The sequence below is a fragment of the Wolffia australiana genome, chromosome 11, assembly GCF_029677425.1.
Source record: "Wolffia australiana isolate 7733 chromosome 11, ASM2967742v1".
Lineage (NCBI taxonomy): Eukaryota > Viridiplantae > Streptophyta > Magnoliopsida > Alismatales > Araceae > Wolffia > Wolffia australiana.
Genome location: NC_135845.1, coordinates 1776402 through 1797302, shown reverse-complemented (window position 1 = coordinate 1797302; position 20901 = coordinate 1776402). Strand labels below are relative to the sequence as shown.

At 34.6% G+C, this 20901-nt stretch overlaps 1 protein-coding gene across 8 annotated transcripts; it reads right to left on the bottom strand.

The window, feature by feature from the left end:
* Positions 1 to 12127: 12127 nt before the first annotated feature.
* LOC144709196 (uncharacterized) lies at positions 12128 to 16443 on the bottom strand. 8 transcript variants are annotated; one of them, XR_013582971.1, is made up of 7 exons: positions 16310 to 16443; positions 15891 to 15981; positions 14970 to 15058; positions 14550 to 14760; positions 13054 to 13818; positions 12887 to 12972; positions 12128 to 12756 (listed from the first exon to the last, which is right to left on the bottom strand). XR_013582971.1 is itself a non-coding variant. In XM_078582642.1 (6 exons), the coding sequence occupies exons 2-6, from the start codon at positions 15977 to 15979 to the stop codon at positions 12954 to 12956; spliced, it is 1173 nt and encodes a 390-aa protein (XP_078438768.1). In that variant the 5' UTR covers positions 15980 to 15981; positions 16310 to 16443; the 3' UTR covers positions 12723 to 12953. The 8 variants fall into 8 exon arrangements, 4 of the variants coding, with proteins under 4 accessions (XP_078438772.1, XP_078438768.1, XP_078438769.1 ...); XR_013582972.1 differs by having other exon boundaries at positions 12128 to 12743; XR_013582973.1 differs by lacking the exons at positions 15891 to 15981; positions 16310 to 16443 and having other exon boundaries at positions 12128 to 12546; positions 12598 to 12743.
* Positions 16444 to 20901: the final 4458 nt, after the last annotated feature.

Below are 20901 nucleotides of genomic sequence, written 5' to 3'. Positions count from 1 at the left end.
TCTCCCTCTCTCCCTTATTCTCTTGCCCTCTCTCCCTCTCTCTCACCCTATCTCTCGCTCTCACTCTCCTCATTTTTCTCTCTCTCATGCCCTCTCGTTCTCTCTCACACCCTCTCTTCCACTCTCACTCCCCCCCTCTCTCGCTCTCTCTCTCACCCTCCCTTTCGCTCTCACTCTCTTCCTCTTGCCTGCTCCCTCTCTCCCTGCCGCAGTCTCTTCTTCTCCCGCTCCCTCTCTCCCTATCGTACTTCCTTCCTCTCTCAGTCTCTCCCTCTATCCATCTCTCCCTCGCACTCTAGAACTCTCTCTTTTGCCCTCAATCTCGGCCTCTCACTCTCTCATTGTCTGACTCTCTCCCTCTCTCTTTCGCCCTCAATCTCGGCCTCTCACTCTCTCATTGTCTGACTCTCTCCCTCTCGCTTTCGGCCTTAATCTCGGCCTCTCTCTCTCTCACTGTCTGACTCTCTCCCTCTCTCTTTCACCCTTAATCTTGTCCTCTCACTCTCTCATTGTCTGACTCTCTCCCTCTTTCGCCCTAAATCTCGCCCTTTCACTCTCTCATTGTCTGACTCTCTCCCTCTCTCCCTCTCTCCTTCTCTCACTCTCTCCCTCTCGCACTCTCTCTCTATCGTGCCCTCTCACTGTCTCACTCTCTTCCTCTCGCCCTCTCGCATTCAGTCCGTCTTGCACTATCTCAGTCTCACTCTCTGATTTTCGCTCTTGCTTTCTCCCACTCCCTCCTTTTATTACTCTTATTCTCTCCCTATTTTCCTCTCTCACTCTCTCATTATCTTCCTCTCCCTCTCCATCTATAATTATCTCCCTCTCTTACTCTCGAACTCTCCCTCTCTCATTCTCAAAATCTTTCACTGTCTAATTATATTCCTCTCACTCTTTCTATCTCCCTCTTTAACTATTTCATTATAGAACACAACTCCAGCACTCGATTCGGCATTTAGATGAATCTAATTATATGCAGTGAGATGAACAAGTCAACTTGACATTGACTAGTCAACATGACCGACTGAGACAGGACCAGACAGGACTAGACCGGACCAGACCAAAACCGGACTGGACCGAGACCAAGACTGGACCAAACTTCAGGTCTAGGTTAAGGTTTTTGAAGTATCTTGTCTACTTACCACGAACTAAAGAATAATTTACATTTTTTATGGATTCCCCATAGACTTCATTGAAATAGAGCACTTTATTTTTGAATATCTATAGGCTTATACAGACAGAAACTAAGTAAATGAAACTGGATGTTTATTAGGAGTCATGGAGTTTCTATGGACCAAGGAGAAAGGCTCTTCTCCAATCAAATTTTTCCCAAAGAGGTCATTTTTTTAGAATTCATACTTGGCTAAAAAATATGAGTGAATGAAAACAGTTTTGGCTTTTATTGGCCATTCATTACCAACTAAATCTCCACTCATTATGCACCAATCTGTCTATAGTTTGGGAACCAACCAACTCCAAGAAATGTAAGAATGGCATGGAAAATAATGAGCAACTGTGATTGGGTTTTTTGTGGTTCATTTGCTCATAGATAAAGCATGTTCTTCCCTCCCTCTTCTTCCCTTTTGTATTGTCACTGGCATGTCTGGTCAAGTGAAACAGTCAGTCCTCAATTTTAGGCACGATTAGGCATTTTTCTCTCTTCGGATATTTTACAATCATCAATAGCTAATATTGAAAATTACCATTTGATTTTCTTTTAAATCTTGATTCTTCCATCTAAGTATCAATTATTGCTTCCTGAATCTAAGATCTTTATTATATATAAATAATTTCGGATAATTCATAAAATATGTTTCAAATTTTAATTGAAGAAAGATCTCATGTCGTTGTATGCCCTAAGGTAGTCATCCAATGCATGTGTGAGTTTCATAGTTTGAACCATATGAATTAAGTTATCTTCAATGCATAAAAAATTATGGTATTGATATGCACAAACATGTCTGAAAAAATTAAATTACCCATTTATTTAAGGTTGCCCTCGCATAATCCACTTTAAAGATTCATCAAAACACATTTTTAGGCATTTTGCTAAAATGCACTAAGCCCTAATCTTCACCGCCTACCTAGGATTTTCGTTTAATCTAAATTGACATAGCTACAAAATAGTCAACCCATCATCTGCATCGGCGAGCCCATTTGAGATTTGGACCCAATAACCCACTATATAGCTAATGCAATCTGTGAACCACTAAGCTGCCCTACCAGCCTGGCGTCAACACAATATGCCAAAAAATCCTGAATAAATAAAAATATATTTTTCAATTTAAATTAATAATTTAGTAAATATCATATTTATCAAAGAAATATCAAAACTTCTAAAACAATCCATGAAAATCATGATGACTAAGGGAAATTTCTAAAACATTGACGATTAATTTTTGCAGAATATATTATATGTATTTCTATTACAATAGTATTAAATAATAAAACTATATTTATTAATGAATAATTTAAATAAATATGAAACAAGTGATAAAATGGTCTACTCGAATCACTTGCATGCATAAAATGATGATAAAAGACATAAAAATGATAGATGCACATGTTATCATACCTACAACTTAAACCATTAGTAGAAATTTATGAATGACGCAAAAGTTGTTTAACTATGACATGAATTGATTTCTATATGAATTGATTTCAGGGACCATCATGAAGTTTATCTAGTGGACTTGGAGCTCATCGATTCTCCTAATGTTTGTTTGCATATTATAATATTAATTTAAAATATTAAGAATAATCCACCTCAAATAAATCAGATTCTCATGATCTACTTTACACTAGTAAGGAGTTTACTAATTTTGGAATGCATACACACTATATAAGTTTAATGGGTTAAAAACATCGGTGTCATATTCTACTACACATTGGTGCCATATTTACTATCCCTAATACATCCAAAATATAGTGAGTTTGTAATCTCCAACATGATGTATACATTGCCACAATGCATTAAAAATATAGTGAGTTTGTAATCTCCAACATGGTGCATACATTGCCACAATGCATAAAAAATATAGTGAGTTTGTAATCTCCAACATGCTTCATATATTTCTACAATGCATAAAAAATATAGTGAGTTTTTAATATCCAACATGGTGCATACATTACCACAATGCATAAAAATATAGTGAGTTGGTAATCTCCTACATGATGCATACATTGCCACAATGCATAAAAATATAGTGAGTTTGTAATCTCCAACATGATGCATACATTGTCACAATGCATGTAAAATCAGGCACAAACTGATATTTTTATCTATTATCACTTGTGATATCTTCTTTGTTTGGATTTGCACTAAGTTAAATGCCAATGTATTTAATAGAAAGAAACCCAAACAAAATACTGCATGGACCAATGATCACAATAGCTACTAAAGAGGAATCAAATCAATTGTGGGATCTTCCATTCTCCCATGTTATTTGCTCTTAAGTCCTTCCTTCACCCACAACCTCTTCTTGTACCTATCTTTCCGATATATCTTCCTCTATCTTCTCTCCTCCAACCACATAGCATTTTCCATGCAGATTTCTTGATCATGAGTTTATTTAACCACTTTCTTATCAACATATGTGAAGATTAAGCTTTAAGGGGATTTTTAGCACAATGCTTTAATGTGTGTTTTGATGAATGTTCAAATTGATACATGGCTCAATATGAACTGTGATCAAAGCACAATAGGCCCTCAGTCAAGTAGTTGACTGATTGTATGTGAAGATAAAATAGGAGCCTTAGATATATTAAAAGGCTGCTTAGTTTGACCATACGATAAACAAGTCAAATCATGTATTTAGGACTTTTATTTTAATGACATCAAGTTAAAACATAGTTTTTAACACTGTTCAAGTGTTTGTGTGAATTTCTCTTCATTTGATTTGTTGAATAACTTATCCAAAATCCTATTTATTACCTTTGAGTATTTAAGGCTGAATTTACTGATGATTTAATGAAAATTAATTACATTAAGATATTATTATCCAATGGTGATATATTTATTTAAATGATGTTTTAAACATGCCTAAAAGTTTAAGATCATTTTGAAAAATCAAATCATTGGCATATCGGCTAGTTTTTTGCTCTTAACTCTTGAAAGTTGTTTTGAACTGATGGCAAAATTCTAAATATAACAAATTAAAATTAAAATGATTATTATTTTATATTGCTGAATCATAATCAATTCATATAACCGTTGGACTTTTACATATTACCATTATGCCCTTTCAGATTTCTAAGTCCATATATACAGTTTTGAGACCTAATTTCCAACCCCCTTCTCCTTACCCTTTGAAAATCGCAGTCCAAAAGCTAGAGAGATCTCTCAATTCCTGGAGCAATTTTTGAGAATTTTTTTAGCATTCTTTGAAGAGATCTTTTTTCTAACATCAAACCAAGTCTATAGAACTTGGAATCGTGGTTTTTGGAGCAGGGTATTTCAAGATTCAAAGAAAATAAGAATGGGATCCAAACTTCGCACATCCTCGACCCTGTGATAAGTTTATAATTTTTAACATATTTTTTATACTTATTTTGAGATTTTTTTAAACATATGTAACATGCATAAAAAACCAACGAAATTTAAATCGCATCATTTGGTTGAGTTTGGAAAGAGTTACAGGTTTTTAAAGTTGGACACGGAGGATTGAAACTAAGGATGTTAAATCTGATTTATTTTTGAACACTTTGTGAGAGATAACCGTTGTGAGAAATTCTGATACAAAACCGTTCCAGTTAGAATCATTGCTTTTGGTACAGGATTGAAAAAGACATTTGAGTTTTAAACATCAATGGTCAAACACGAATCAAGAATTTCATCCAAAGAAAAACTTGGAGAAGAGGACTAAAGAAATAAAGACCACAAAAAGGAGGTATTACTGAAGGGAAGTCATAGTTATATTTATGAATATTTATCTCTGAATTAATAAAATTTTGACATAAAAGTATTCTTGTTGAAATACTTAAAATTGGTCCTCGTCTTGAATACTAAGTGTTGTTGAGGAGAATACATTGTTCAGAAATATACTGTTATTACTAGATCTTTGTGATCACTCAGGTTAAGGCTTTGGGGGACATAAGAAGAAGGCTTTGGGGGCCAAGTTGAAGTAGACTAAGCAACGTCATCCTGTGGAAGCCTTTGAGGGTTGAGGACGACAAAGCTTCATCAACTTTTTTTTTTCCTTGGTATCCTTGTTCAGCCATATTTCCAAGTGATTTTCTTGGTGAGCATTAACACAAACTTGGTTAGGGCACATCATCACCTTGGGAGGGATACCCCCGAACAGCATTAATGATTAGCCTAAGCTGTCTTATAAAAATAACTGTGTCTCCCATTTCCCCTACCTCATTTCTTAGGAGGAAAAATCCTAAGCTAATTAACCCCCCTCCCTTAGGTTATTCCTTGGCCACCTAAACTAACACACTAATAAAACTCAAGTTCAACAACTTTCCCTTTATTTCAATGTAAATAAATATTACGTATAAAACCATAGTCTAAGTTAACACCATACACACACTTAGAGTTTATTGATAAAATACCTAAACACTCTAATCCTAATTTTTCTGTTGAATTACAATATGATATATAACATGTACTTGTGTTATTTATCATGTTTTGATGCATCTAAGTGATTGAAACAAAGCATCTTATTATTTATTTTAGACATATTTGCAGTATTCATGCATAAAATATTATTCCATATTTTATATTATTTAATGAGTGAATACACCATTAAATAAAGCCCAAAAATTATTATTTAGTTTCCCCTCATTAGATTCAATTTTATAAATAGAGAATTTTTAGATTTTTCTGACATCAATTTTATTAAGAAAGTAGGTTTATTTTTCTGACATCAATAAAACAGTTGTTTATATTTAATTCTTGAAATTTGGTCTTATGGGATCTGTGTATCAAGTTTTTTGGGTTGCAAAAGGAGCTATCTGAATGTGTAAGCATACTGACGGGTGAGAAAATTTTAGAGTGGGCCAATAGACCAGCAGATTGGGAAAACAGGCATGGGATAAAATGATAGCTTGCAAAAATTATCGTAGAAATATCATGCATAATCCGAAATATCTGCATGAAAATGCCTATATTTTCAGCCTATCTAATTTAATATTGATTAAAATAGCATTTTTTGTGATTTTATGGATTTTCCGTTACTTTGGTACTTTAACTGATATTTATGACATTACATTCGTGCTGAAACGATTTTTTTAATTTATTAATTATATTTGTAATTATTAAATGAATTTAATAATTTTTCTAGATATTTAACCGTATTTTCTCAACTTTTCCAACTAATGGTTTGTAGAGGTATTGATTTTTGACGGCCGAATTAATATTTTTCCTTAATTAAAATATTTAATATATTTCTTTCTTGTGCTTACATGTTATTATGAAATGCATCAATGAATGATTTTACATTATTTTGGCAGTGTAATAATTGTGCAGAATTTTGGTTTGACCATGCGATATGTGAGGTCAAAATGACAAATGATGAGCTAATCACCTTTTTAAGCCTCTTAGGGGCACATGGTGGAGAGAAACTGAGTAAACCACCTGGTAATTAGTTCGAAAGGCAAAGAGGCCTACGTGGGACAAGGGAAAAAAATTAAACCATTTTTGTGCAACAAGCACACAGAAAGTTAATGATGTGGTGTGATTAAAAAAAATTGACATTTTTGGTTTAAATGCTCCCTGGCATAGAATGCAAACCTGATCACGAGGTTGGTTTCCAACTATTTAAAAGGCATATTCCATATTGTCATTAAAAAATTTGTATTCCTTATTTTTTAAAAGCATGGGACACGTGGATGTCCAGATTTATGTGGATTAGAATATCCTGAAAATGCCAGGTTGATCCAACGATTGGGCCTCAAGATATCAAGCATTAAAAATGGACTCATCAACCAATAGATTTTCCTTCTCTTTCCTCCAGCTGTTTCCAGCTCATATAGATTATATGCACAAAAATCCATCCCTACAGCAGGATTTAAAAATGAGGCTGATTTGATGGAAATGGCACTTCATACTTGGCCGACCCTAGTTGGCCAGGAAGGACAACATAGATTTTGAAGTCAATATTCTAGCATTTCTTGGATTAATCTGGTGAGTTTATTTTTATCTTATTGATCCTATTTTTGTTTGCTTAAAAGAAGACAAACACGGGTGAAGATGTTATTAATCAAATATTGATAAATATATCTCTAATACAATGAATCATATAAAGTCGCGAATATGGTAATAATTTATATAGTAGAGAATTAGTTTAGTCAGTGATAATCTTCATAATACAATGAACTTTGATTTATAATATAGCACATTTTTTAACTATTAATTTAATTTCAATAAAAAAATATTAAGAATGAATTAAACCATCATGCCTCAATCAGATTTTAATGGATTTTTGTTCAATTTTGATGATATAAGAGGACGATTGTTTATGAATGATAATTTTTGAAAAGCAGGGTCATCCAAAATAAATATCTCAAGTCTACCAAAAATCATAAATTCTCAATGTGGGGGTTTATCAAACTGGCTATTTTTATTTATAATAAAATTTTGAATTTTCTACTTTTCTACTTCAAATGGGATTTTCTAATCGTATTTTATAGGAGTAATTGAGTTATTTTATTATTATCTTTAGATCTTGAGAGACTGCAAATTGTTCCAGACAGTTATTTGTCAAGAACCATCATACCAATCCACTAAAATTGTTATGCCATTTATATATTTTCTAACTGAAAATGTAATAGAAAATTAATATGAAACTTACTTTAACATTTCAACATGACAATACTACAATTTACAGGACTAATCTACTTTAAATAAATTATTTACTTGATGAGATAAATTACTTGCAAAGTTTTTTCCAAATAGTATGTTTGCGTTTTCACTTTACCTTGCACTGAAAATGACTTTAATTTTTCAATTATAAACTAAAATAATATTTCAATTTTGTAAAAGTATTTTCGTGGTTCTTATGTTATTATACTTAATCTCCATCTCATATCTTTATATCATCAAAATTGAGGAATGAGGTATACAGAGTATGGGAATGATGGAGAGATCAGAAAGTAATTAGAGAAATAAAGACAAAATGGGGCACACTAGATAAATCATAGATAATGGGATGAGGTGGATCACACATGGATGAGATAGATAAATGGGTTTGAATGGATGAGACAGATGCATATAAACTAAGGTTGTTAAGAAGAAGGTGATAATGTAAGTGAAATGGTTTCAATCTAGAACCGTACAATAATCTAAGATTAAGATGGTTTGATTGCTCAAGAAAGCTCATCCAATCCTCTTTCACTCGCCTAACACTTTAGGAGCAATTCCAACAAGATTTTTACATATATACATGTGTATGTTTATAAATATAAGGTTATAGAAAAACAGAAGAGAAATAAATAGAGATACAAAGTTCCCCTGAAAATATTAGCCCCAAACTCCTGAATCATTAGATATGTCATTTTGAATTTAAATGATTACGAGCCATTGATATTTCTCTCTCCACCATAAATCCACATGCCAGATGACTAGTTTGTCAGCAGAATCCTTATATTTTCTGAATATTCTAACACAAATTTCAGCATTTGATGCTTTAAATTTGTGTTGATTAATGAGAATCATATGTGTGTCATCATATTTGTCAAAATTTGTGCCTAATAGTCAGTTTCATCCTCATTTTCATTATTTGGAAATTCTCAGTGCATTTGAGATTTGAATCACCATAGCTTTAGTGTTTCCATGTGTCCTTGCTTTACATCACATTTAAACCAAATTAAATCAGTAATTTTTATTATGATGCCAATGGTGTTCATGTGCATTAAAAAGATATTTGAAAAATGATGGGCCAATAATGACATCATGAATCCAAATGTCATAATGGTACTTTTTGCAATAATTTGGGCAGCCAACTATAGTACCATGGATTGATTGCGGCCAATGCATGGAAACAATCTGAATAAATAATATTGCAACCATGATAAGTCGAGTTGCCAAGATATGAGGCACCAAGCTACGCCAAGTGATTCCACATGTAAAAAATGTTTCATGAGTTCTATCATAGAACCTATTCTCATCATTTACTTTTCATGCATAATCCATCATCCACATGATAATGGATAGGGAATTTTCAACTTTGAAACCCTAATGGTCATCCTAGTTGAGACTTATGCATTGGGAAATCATCAAAAAACTCTATTATTTAAATTTTTTTGTACCTTAGTCACTGATTTCATTACAGCGTTCTATCTGATTTAATCCCTTCTTATAGCCTTGGTGGATTATCCCAAACTAACCACACGATCCCCGTCAGGGAGTTATAGTTGTATCGGGCTAAGATTGTCAGAATCCTATGATTAGGGGCTCGTAGGTCATAGTAAAAAAATGATCGTCCAAAAGATGTCCTCGGTGTTTCAGGTTTAACGAACCCTCATCCATGACATGAATCAACTTCTCCGTTGAAGGCCATGAATGACATGATGCATATATGATTCATTCATAGAAGAAAAAATGAAATCAAAACAAACCTTTAAAACAATTAAAATGTTGATTGTTGAATCACTTTTGCAAAAGTTGAATATGAGATTTCATTGTTACTCATGTGAGTTGTGTTGAGTTGTTCAAATTTCTGTCCTCCAGACATCTCTACACAATCACTGGCTTATCAAAACTCCTCATCTTTATCTTTATCTTTATCTTTATGAGCCCCATTATTGATTTATCATCATCATTGTATCATCCAATCACTACAGGAGGCGCGGGAGGCCAAAGAGTAAAGGGAGAAGGATGAGCACCTGAAGACCTCTAGAATCAGCGATTTTAGGGATCTCTCTTATTATAGTCAAAAAGAATTTTTCATAGAAACCCCTAAGCTGTAATCATATCTTCTGATGTCGACAGTAAGATTGTGTATGCCCCTATGGGCCCAATGCATCAGCTTAGTTAATAACTGTAATATCCCAAAAACCTTTAAAACATCAACATATGGCTTCGTTAGTCTAGGATCTATTTAACCCAATCATTAGGTTGAGTTGTCGGCCATGGGTGTCAAGGAATTCATTGGATCATGTTCAATTAGATGCCTCCTCTTATACCAAGGGTGGATAATCCTCTTTAGACCACTCAACCACCTTCATGAACTTCTTGCTGCATCTGAGCTAAAGCCAATTGGGATCCCATGATTAGGAACCGGTAGGTCATAGTCTAAACTCAACAGACCATCCACAAGACGACTGCAAATCAACCTTAGACAACTATTACATGAATTAGTCTGATTGATATTTAGGTATAATATGATTCAGAGATTTGTACAGATTAATTCAGTAAACTCATTCACTAAAGAGCAACCAGCATCCATCTTGAGTGATTCCATACTAATGGATATAAGATAACCAGATATATCTCTGAGCAAATTTGGCTTTAATATGGTGCTATAATTATCAGATAGATTCTATATTAACTATTCATTTACAAACTATAGAGATATGCTTCAAGTAGGGCTAGTCATGAAGTGAATAAAGTACATTCATGTGTGCATTTGGGATAAATGCATGACGATTTCATAATGATAAAATGGTATGCTTTATAATATTGAATATTTGTCGTTATCAATTACATAATTACAATAAATATCATATAAAATATTTTTATGAAAACATAAATTAAAAGAAAGTAAATAATATGATTTATATAGTGCTAATAACATGATATCATAATTTCTTAAAGGCTCAAAATCATATAAAATCAATATAATATCCCTACTTTAACATGTTTTCAATCAAGAACCATCATAAATAGTTGTATCATTCATTCTCTATCCTATTCCTTATACTGTATCACGTTTAGCCTTATTAGAGAGTTGGTAGCTAGGTCCCTCATTTTCAGCTTTATCTTAACAGTTATAAGCTAATAATTTATTTCTCTCGTACTAGATATTACCTGTGCAGGGATGTAGGACACTGATAATTTGTGCATGAATAAACTTATGTGGCACGTTTGTCATTGGATGTTAAATATACCTTCTTGTTATTGGTGATATCTCCAAAAAGGAACTGTAAAATAAATAATAAATTAATTATTATTATGGGCCTCTATGATTTTGCTTCTTTTAATTGCTACCCTAGTTCCTGCCTACAAGATGAAATTAATTTTTTTCAATATGGATAACATGTGCTACAACGGGGACATGAGCAGAGCATAATAAATTAATTATTATTATGGGCCTCTATGATTTTGCTTCTTTTAATTGCTACCCTAGTTCCTGCCTACAAGATGAAATTAATTTTTTTCTAGTTAAGCCCCATTTAAACTGAGGATATTAATTTCAAATTATGCATCCGCATACAGAAGTCTGAGATAATGTTTACATGTTCCAACCAAGTTAACAAAGAATCGGGACAGTAATGCTCTTTTTTAATTCCCCGCTTTATCTCAATTCTCAACGAGCCAAATGAAAACCGCAAAAGAAGTTAACATATGGAAAGTCATTCAAAACATCAGTGCTTTTTAAATTATTTCACTATAATCGGACATTAGGTCATTTTATATTCTAAAGAATCATCAACCGCAATATTCTGATGGATATTAAACATATGTAACTACCCCTGAATCTCTTCCTTATGCTCATTTCATAGAAGGACAACGTGTTAATAAGGTGGAAGATTATAACAAAAATTGTCTTTAAAAATGATATAAGAAACAACACCACTTTATTTTGGGTTATTCTTCCACTCTTCAAACATAAAATCTAATGACTCCCGAGCAGGTCAATATTGACATCCACCTGGCACAGGTAAACTCAACCATGCCATATTTCTTCATCTCACTTGCATAATCATTCATTAATACTGACATTAAGGGAGGTCAAACCTTTAAACGAAAGTCATCTGACTAGAATTACTTCATGAATACCAATGATAGGAAGCCTGAAACGCTCACTTATCTGACAAAACTGCTGCTAAAATATGACCCCACTAATTAAGTAAAACGGCTAATCTTGAGATTCAATGCCACCTCACATGTTGATTCTGAAACTTTTACCCATCTTCTCCATTCCATATCAAATCCTTTCCTTCATTCTCAGGGGCCATAAGATCAGAAAGAGAGAAAAAGAGAAAAAAATAGAGTTTGCTAGTGACGGTTTTAGAGAACTTTCTAATGTATATATCCTTCTGATCATAGCATACCAAGAGGCCCACAATTTACCAACCTTACTCTACTAGCTAACAATCTTCTTTCATCCTAAAGGGCCATAAGACCAGGAAATCAAGTAGAGGGAGAGAGAGTTTCTAATGTGTTATTCTATTAGACCTAACTACCTTTCTGTAAGTCACGAATTACTCCCTCATCCAAAGATCAGACGGTTGTGGAGAGTCTTACTCGTGCTGGGGAGGGCCATCACAGGACGGAGACGAGAGGTTCCAGAGATATTTGCTGAAGGAGACCCACAAAGAATTGCGAGAGCCGTCACAGGGCTGAGGAGAGAACCGTCCGCGAATTCCACGGTCCTGTAGCTGTTCAAGTAAGAAGCTAAGGAACCTGGTTACATGGCAGATCACGTTTACCTGCGGCGCGTTCGGAGCTGCCTTGCCGCCGACCGGTTCTTAACGGTCGGTCTGGCGAGGCCCCGCACTGCCAGAGAGTCCCTCCTACGACGGACGAAGAACGAGGCCAGGAGGGAGGAGCAGACTTTTTAAGTGGGGGCGACGACCTCATCAACAAACATGAAGAAGAGAGATCACAGGTCTCAGTTTCAGCCAACTAGGGTCTTAATCAGAGCTACTCGGCTACGGCTCTCGAAGAAAAAGACAGTCATACGCAACGAAACAAAGATCGGTGGGAAGGAAAGTAAACCATAGTCTGAAGCCTGGCCGCAGCAGATGATGGGATGGATGCAGATGAAGACAGTCCCGCGACTGCGCTATTCCCTGTCAGAGTTGCTGCAAAGAAGAATCTATGAGCAAATCTCAACAAAAAACCTTACTTCAATCAAGTCATAGATTTGGGAACCAGATGCTTACCCATTAGCATAAGGTGATTCATCATTTTCGCGCTTGTATGATGGAGATCTTGACCTGTCGTCATCGTAGCTTTGGCGATCGGGTGAGGCGCTAGGCCGCCTCGGAGAGGGGCTGCGAGAGCGGCGGTCCGGGGAGAAGCTTCGGTCTTTGGGAGAGGCACTGCGGCGAGGAGATGCATTGTCATTGGGTGGGGAACCGCTTTCGGGACGAGGGGAAGGCTTGTGGTTTGCAGGTGAGACACTATGACGTCTTGGCGAGACGCTCTTGTTACGAGGAGACATGCTTTGGTCACGAGGGGAGATGTCGCGATGCTGAGGAGACATGCTGCGGTCGCGAGGGGAAACAGAATGACGGTGAGGTGACATGCTTTGATCGCGAGGGGAGATGCTACGACGGTGAGGGGAGACGCTGCGAGGCGGAGGGGAGACACTGCGACGATGAGGGGAGGCACTGCGGCGGGAAGGGGAAACACTCCGGCGGGGAGGGGAGACACTGAGGTGACGGGGCGAGACACTGCGACGGCGGGGAGAGATACTGCGATGACGAGGAGAGACGCTGCGGCGGTGGGGTGATACACTGCGACGGCGGGGAGAGATGCTTCGGCGGCGGGGTGAGATGCTACGACGACGAGGTGAGATGCTGCGGCGGCGGGGTGAGATGCTGCGGCGGCGGGGTGAGATACTGCGTCTGCGGGGTGAGATGCTTCTCCGACGGCGGGGTGAGATGCTGCGGCGGCGAGGCGTTCGGTCTCGTGGACTGTAGCTCCTAAACGGAAAAAGAGAACCAAAAAAAAAGGTAGAAGTCAATGGAGACCAATTAAGTCAAGTAAACTTATATATCTTCAATGGAGATCAAATAAGACACTAGAGATGAACTAAATCAACTAAACATATATTTTTAGTTAATCATTCGTGGTAAAATAGCAACAAATCAATACCATACTATCGGTACACACTGTTCCAAGTCAGAGAAGACAGCAATATGTTGGATAAACCATAATTGGAAACGGATTTTTTTTGTCGCCCATCAAGCCAATGTAACTCACACTCATTACATTGATGCTGATGAATTTAAAGCCTGGTTGACCATGACAATGAAATTGACGAATTCACCATCAAGGTGATATTGACTTGGTACGCCGATGTCTAACACCGTGCGTCAACATCCATTAACAAGTTAGTAAAATTATAGTTAGCATATCATTGAACTCATCAATATCAATGGTGCGGTGAATGCCGTGGCTTGTATGATGTTGATAGAAATTTTTGGTATGGAGGGTTCATGGTGAAGAGATTGACACATGTTGAAGTTAATGACATCGTCAACAAGTGACAACCTCGTGCGTCAGGATCAGTGGGACGTACCAAACACTAGTGTTAAATGTGTCGAGTGAGGTAAGGTAAATACAAGATATGAAAATATATCAAAAAGAATTGGGCTTACCTAAATTAAAAAGAATTGAGATGAAAATAACTCAAAATACTGATTTCCTATACCTTCGGCCATAGCTTGGGCTTCTTCGACGCCGGGGGCTAGGACTCCGGCGTCTTCCACTTCCCATCCCTCTGGAGCCAATGCGAAGCCGGCACTCTCTGGCAAAATGCCCTGGCTCGCCACACTCATAACACTTCATATCAGACCCCCCATGTCGCTCACGAGTATGGCTACGTCCCCCATGAGACATCTCAACCCTCCATCCATTTTTACCTTTGAGAAGATTGCGTCAGAAGTACATTGGAAGAAGAGCAAATATTTAGAGAAGCATATTACAGGAAATTAATACTTGCCTACACAATAATAATACTACAGCGGCGAAATATCATATTAATAAATCATATGTCAAAATATTCAGAATAAAAAGAATAGCTGACAACTACCCTGTCTTCTATATGAAGTATACGAGCTAAAAGGCATACCATCAAGCTCACGGATAGCATCAAGAGCATCTCTTCTGTCATCAAAGTCAACAAAAGCATAGCCTGGAGGTTTACGAGCTACCCATACACTGAAAAAAGTAAGTTTATCAGCTGTAATGTAAATAGCTTATCTCGAGCCTTAAGAACACGAATAAAAAATGCCGAACTAGACAACTAGATAATTCTCACCAGTCATAAGAAAATGAGAGGACAATTCAGGAGATTAAAAGCATTCAGCGTTGAATTTGCAAGAAGCATAGGGTAAAACTTAAATATTCTCCAATTAAAAAGATTTGGTTTAACAAATAACATCATTGGGCAATTATATATGAGATGGATTTATACTATGAATCCGCCATTGTACGTTATTGTATCGAACGATACTAATACTGAACTTAAAGAAGGGGATGGCAAGACTAATGATACATATACTGCGCCTGCCAGATTTCCATTGAAAATCAAATCACAGTGGCGGCTGCTTGCTTACAATAGTGTGTAAATAGCATTAAATAGAGAGAGATGCATCGGAAATAATAAAAAAATAGTTGAGAAAACGAATAAAAAATTAGATTAATATATTGAAACAGTAATCGAATAACGCCATTAGACACTGATCAATTGAGAACCCTATCATTAGGTAAATTCAAAAATCAAGCTATCAATTAACGAAACCAGGTGGCAAAGCTCGACAAAGCAAATCGGAGTCATCTGAAAGAAGAGAGAAATCAGATAAGCTGGATCAGAACGCATGGGTCGAATCGAATGATATTACACCGAATTATCATATGTTTATAGTTCGTATCAGTAAACAAAAACAGAAAAAAGAACAGTAAAAACAATAGTTTCAGCCAGAAAAGTCCGAAAATGCGAAGCCTACAGGAAGGCAAAGCCCCCAACAGAATGCTCTGTAAAACACCATACCTTCTCAAAACGCCGTAGGCACGAAACTCGTCTTCAAGCTCCCTTTCAGTAACCCTAGAGTCCAGATTTCCGACGTATACACGAGCCATATCTGTATAACACGACCACCGTTAACAAATCATACTTGAGATTCACTGACAGAGACAACGAATTCACCACATTCACGAAACTCAATCAATACAGCTATGTTACCATATTCCTGATTATACGCAGCAAAAAACTCAGTACACGAGCCAAATAGCCTATCGATCCAAACTTAGAATCCTAGAACGATGCAAAAAAAAAATGGAAAAATACCCAAAAAAAGCAAAAAAAAGGTCGATTCATTCACGAAAAACAATATAGGATAAGAAAACTTACAACCGTGAAAGAATACAACAATGCGAACAAGAAGAAGGACAAACGATTCTTCGATCTACCTTTCGCAAGATCGCGGCCAATGGAAACCCTAAGCAAACCCCCCCGCCGGCGAGTGTTTAATTTAATCAACGGCAGAGATAAATATCTTCGAAGACTACTTACTAAAAAGAGTCTCCCCCCCTCCCTTCTCTCATACCTACCCTTAATTGGCTGTAAACCGGCCCATTTCTAGATACTTGTTTCCAGTGTTCTGGCCCATTCAGGCTGACATTGGAAATTTTGGGAAATGTTGGAATTACTGGAAAATTTGGAAAATATTATTAGAAGTCGTGGAAAATAGTGGAATTATTGGAACTTTTGGAAAATATTATTCTAAGTTGTGGAAAATAGTGAAATTCTTGGAACTTTTGGAAAATATTATTAGAAGTTGTGGAAAATAGTGGAATTCTTGGAAATTTTGGAGACTTTGGAAAATATTATTGGAACCTATGGAAAAATAGTGGAATTCTAGGATTTTGGAAAATTGTGGAATTATTGGAAATTTTGAAAAATATTATTGGAAGTCATGGAAAATAGTGGAGATCTTGGAAATTTTGGAAATTATAATTGGAACTTTTGGAAAATGTTGGAATTATTGGATATTTTGGAAAATATTATTGGAACTTATGGAAAAATAGTGGAATTCTAGGATTTTGGAAAATTGTGGAAGTATAGGAAATTTTGGAAAATATTATTGGAAGTCGTGGAAAATAGTGGAGATCTTGGAAATTTTGGAAAATACAATTGGAACTTATGGAAGATGTTGGAATTCTTGGAAATTTTGGAAAATATTTTTGGAACTTATGGAAATATAGGATTTTGGTAATACCAAACTTATTGGATATTTTGGAAAATATTCTATGAACTTATGGATAAAAGTGAAATTATAGGAATTTTTGGAAATAATGGAAACTAGTGGAGTTATTGGAATTTTTTTTAAATAATGAATTATTATAAAAATTTTAAACTAGTGGAACCATTGGAAGATTTTAAAAGTAGTGAAATTACTGGGAAGTATTGAAAGTTGAGGAATTATTGGAAATTTTCAACATTTTTTGAATTGTTTAAAATTTTGTGAACTAGTTGAACCATTGGGAAATATAGGTAAAATGCATACGCTTGGAAATTTTGGCAAGAACAAAATGTCTGCATCTACTACATGCTTTTTCTTGTGACATTCTAGAAAATGGGTTGAGAGAGGGAATATTATCCCCAAACTGTTTGAGGCATTACATAAAAGTACTATCAATAGTATAGTTAGTACCTGAAAAATTGCGGTATGCCTGATGAAAACCATTTGAAATCAGTCCACAATTTCATATTATTCCAAATCCCCGATGTTCAGGTTAATATCTTGTTGCTGATAATGTTATCTTGATGATCAGGTTGATATTTAAAAACTTTTGGCACATTTTAAAATATTTTATCCCAGGTTTTACCATGAAATTCTATCTAATTCTGGTCAGAAATGATATGTGCACTTTTTACCCAGTTTTTGGATGGGTGGATTGTGATAGCTCAACTAGTGAATGGCTATTGGTACATTTTTCAACTATATTTTACTCTTTATTATCTATTACAATTTATATGATTATTCATGTGTTTATTGCTCACCAAGATCAAATATACTTACGCATGACACTTAGTTATTGAAATGACTATGTAATATGCGTGTCTGTTGAATCTTGAGAATTATCCAAGGAAGGCCATATTTTTTAATAAAAATTCAAAAAAAAATTATTTTATATTTTTGCATTCAAAAGTGTTGACATGATAAGTTATTTATTTGATTTCATAATTTTAATAAAGGTAAATTGTAAAAATTTGATAAATAAAAATACCATGTGATGTCAAATGTTTTAGCATTTATCCTCATGAATAAAAGACTAAAAAAAAATTTGTCAATACGCCCTGGTTAAAAGCATAAGCTCAAAGTGGTAATTATAAAAAGAAAATATATTGAAAAGATGAAACCTGATTCCAAGTTTAATAGTCAAAAGTCATTTGCTGCTATAAATAAGGGGACACTTCGCACATCACTTTTTGAGAAATTAAAATGTACATACCTAAACTAACAAATGGTTTATCTATCCAGCTTTCATATAAACCCTACATTTTTTTAGTTACTCTTAGAATATTAATCACTCCAAATGATTTATCTCTCAAACTTTTCTTAATAAGGTGATATCAATAGGTTTCAGTTATTTTTAGAATAATTATTTGGCGATTACCTTCGTGTGAATGCAAATGATCCATAATTTATATTCTAAGTTGACGGATAATAACGAAACAATCAAAATGGTAATGCAGCTTGAGCTTAAATAATCTGTTCCATCCTTGTGATTTTGATAAAGTTTTTGACTTTACTAGCTAATCTGAAAAAAATTATATATTGCTATTACCGGTGTTTTTTATTGGTAAATTAAACTTCGGGTGGAATTGAATCATACCTAAGTCAATAGTAGACAGAAAACAAATTTGGACAAAAGTCAAAGAGAATTTAATATTTACCATGAATATATTGAGTTATAAGAGAGAAATAATATACAACTGAAAGATAGGAAAAACTGTTTTATATTGAACTGAAATTCTAGACTGACCTGTTTTGTGATAATGTACTGAATTGAAAAGTATTCAAGAAAATTTTGGATTTAACAAATATTCACTTTATATTTAAACTGATAGGTCTTCCATTGAAATTGGATAAAGATTAATATTTTTCATATGATGTGTGATTAAGATTTAAGGAAATAAAAAATTGGACCATGATAAATTGATGTAGATTGAATTATCATCAATGAGAAATAATTACAGATAGACATTTTGACAAAGGATGACAGAGATAACTTGAGTTTATATACCTAATTTACTAGTTTGATAATATAAAATTGAGTCAGATTATAAAGGTAGTGTTTGTGAGCTAGTGAAATAAACCAAATTAAAAAATCATAATGACAATGATGTCACGTTGAAATGCTTTAGATATTTTGTTTTTTTTTAAGTTGAAGATTGAGATAGCATTTGAAGTATCATTGATTTGCATTGTTTAGATTTTGACAATAGAAAATACAATTTAACAACAATAAATTGCTTAAATTCGTGTCATTCCATTAATTGTTTATCAGATAACATATTACGATGCTAAATTTTAAGAGAGATTTTATGGTAAGCTTTTACAATTGGCGAGTTAAGAAGAGGATAATTAACACTAATTTGAAAGCCTTGGTGTCCAATGCCAATGACCATTTAATCTTATTATCCATCTTTACTTTTGTTCATGGTCTAGATTATAGTTAGGGCATAGTGAGACTAGGGATCTCAAGAGAAGATAGTAGTGACAGATCCAAATGGAGCTAACTTCATCGAGTCCTAGTCTTTGTGTCATCCATATCTAATATATTAATACCTTTGATTTCCAAATCACAAAGGAAAATTTTCATGATGATATAATGTGATATCATCAGTTTTATGATCAGGTTTTGGGAAAAACAGATTTTAAATATCCAAAATAGACATGAAATCAAAGAGTAGTCACAGTAAGCTCGAGTTGTCAAAACAGATAAAATTATTACCAAAGTAAAAAAATGATATATGTAAAAAGTTGTAGAACTAAAATTTCAAATGATTTTGCTGATAATAAGATGCAACAACTTAAATCATTTATTTGGAGATTTTTCTCGTCGTCTGAAATATGCATTCAAAGGCTCTCAAGTAGTAAATGAAAAGCTAACTAGTTAGTGAGTATATTACATTAATATATGAAGGTTTAACTAAGAAATTATATACATATTATATCAGTTCATTAATAGCGATATGTACTCGTTTCTATAAAACTCACTATCCTTATAGAACTATGAATACTATAGGTCAGTAAGGTATTGTTGGGTTTCATGGTCGTGATTGCGGTGAAACATAAAATTTTATTTTGGCAGAATACTTATAATGGAATCATAACAAAACTTTTAAAACTGATGATTAAAACATCTTTGTGTGGATCAGACCAGTGGTTTACTAATTCCTCAAGAGAGACATGCTGATATTTTCATGTCTCCATCCTCAAGATTTATTCATGCGACCCCTAGCTTGTTGAATCTCCTCCTTTATATTGATGATCCCTGCTATCTATCCTTTATAATTGTTATGCCATTTTGGTTGGGAGTGGAAGGGACCAAGGGGAGAAGAGAGAAGAGGAATGAGCACCTATGGCATGGGTGATTTTTTTTCAAGGAATTCTCTAAATTTTACACGATGGAATTCCCTTAAACTCTTAAACTTTGAGTATACCTTTGACATTTAGAATACCATTTGCGTGTGACCTCCTTAGCTTATGTATAATTATAGTTACTAAGTCATGTTGCCCAATATAACTTTATTTTATCACTAAAATGATTATGTGTTAATTTCAAATAAATTAACTCATCTTAGATCAATTTAACCAATTTATAGATTGAAATATCTAGTAATTGGGATGATAAGCTACACCTCTTGCTCGACAATATAAAAAATAATATGATGAATATCCCATGAAACTTAATTGTCATTAGACTATCATGTACATGTGGTTACTCATCTGCTTGAGCTCCTAGTTCAGTTTACGGTATTATTAACCATC

Coding starts and splice junctions, on each gene's coding strand:
- LOC144709196 (XM_078582642.1), bottom strand. CDS start 15,979: ATGGCTCGTGTATACGTCGGAAATCTGGACTCTAGGGTTACTGAAAGG. Junction 15,059..15,890: donor GCCTACGGCGTTTTGAGAAG/GTATGGTGTTTT, acceptor TACTTTTTTCAG/TGTATGGGTAGCTCGTAAAC. Junction 14,761..14,969: donor TGCTATCCGTGAGCTTGATG/GTATGCCTTTTA, acceptor ATCTTCTCAAAG/GTAAAAATGGATGGAGGGTT.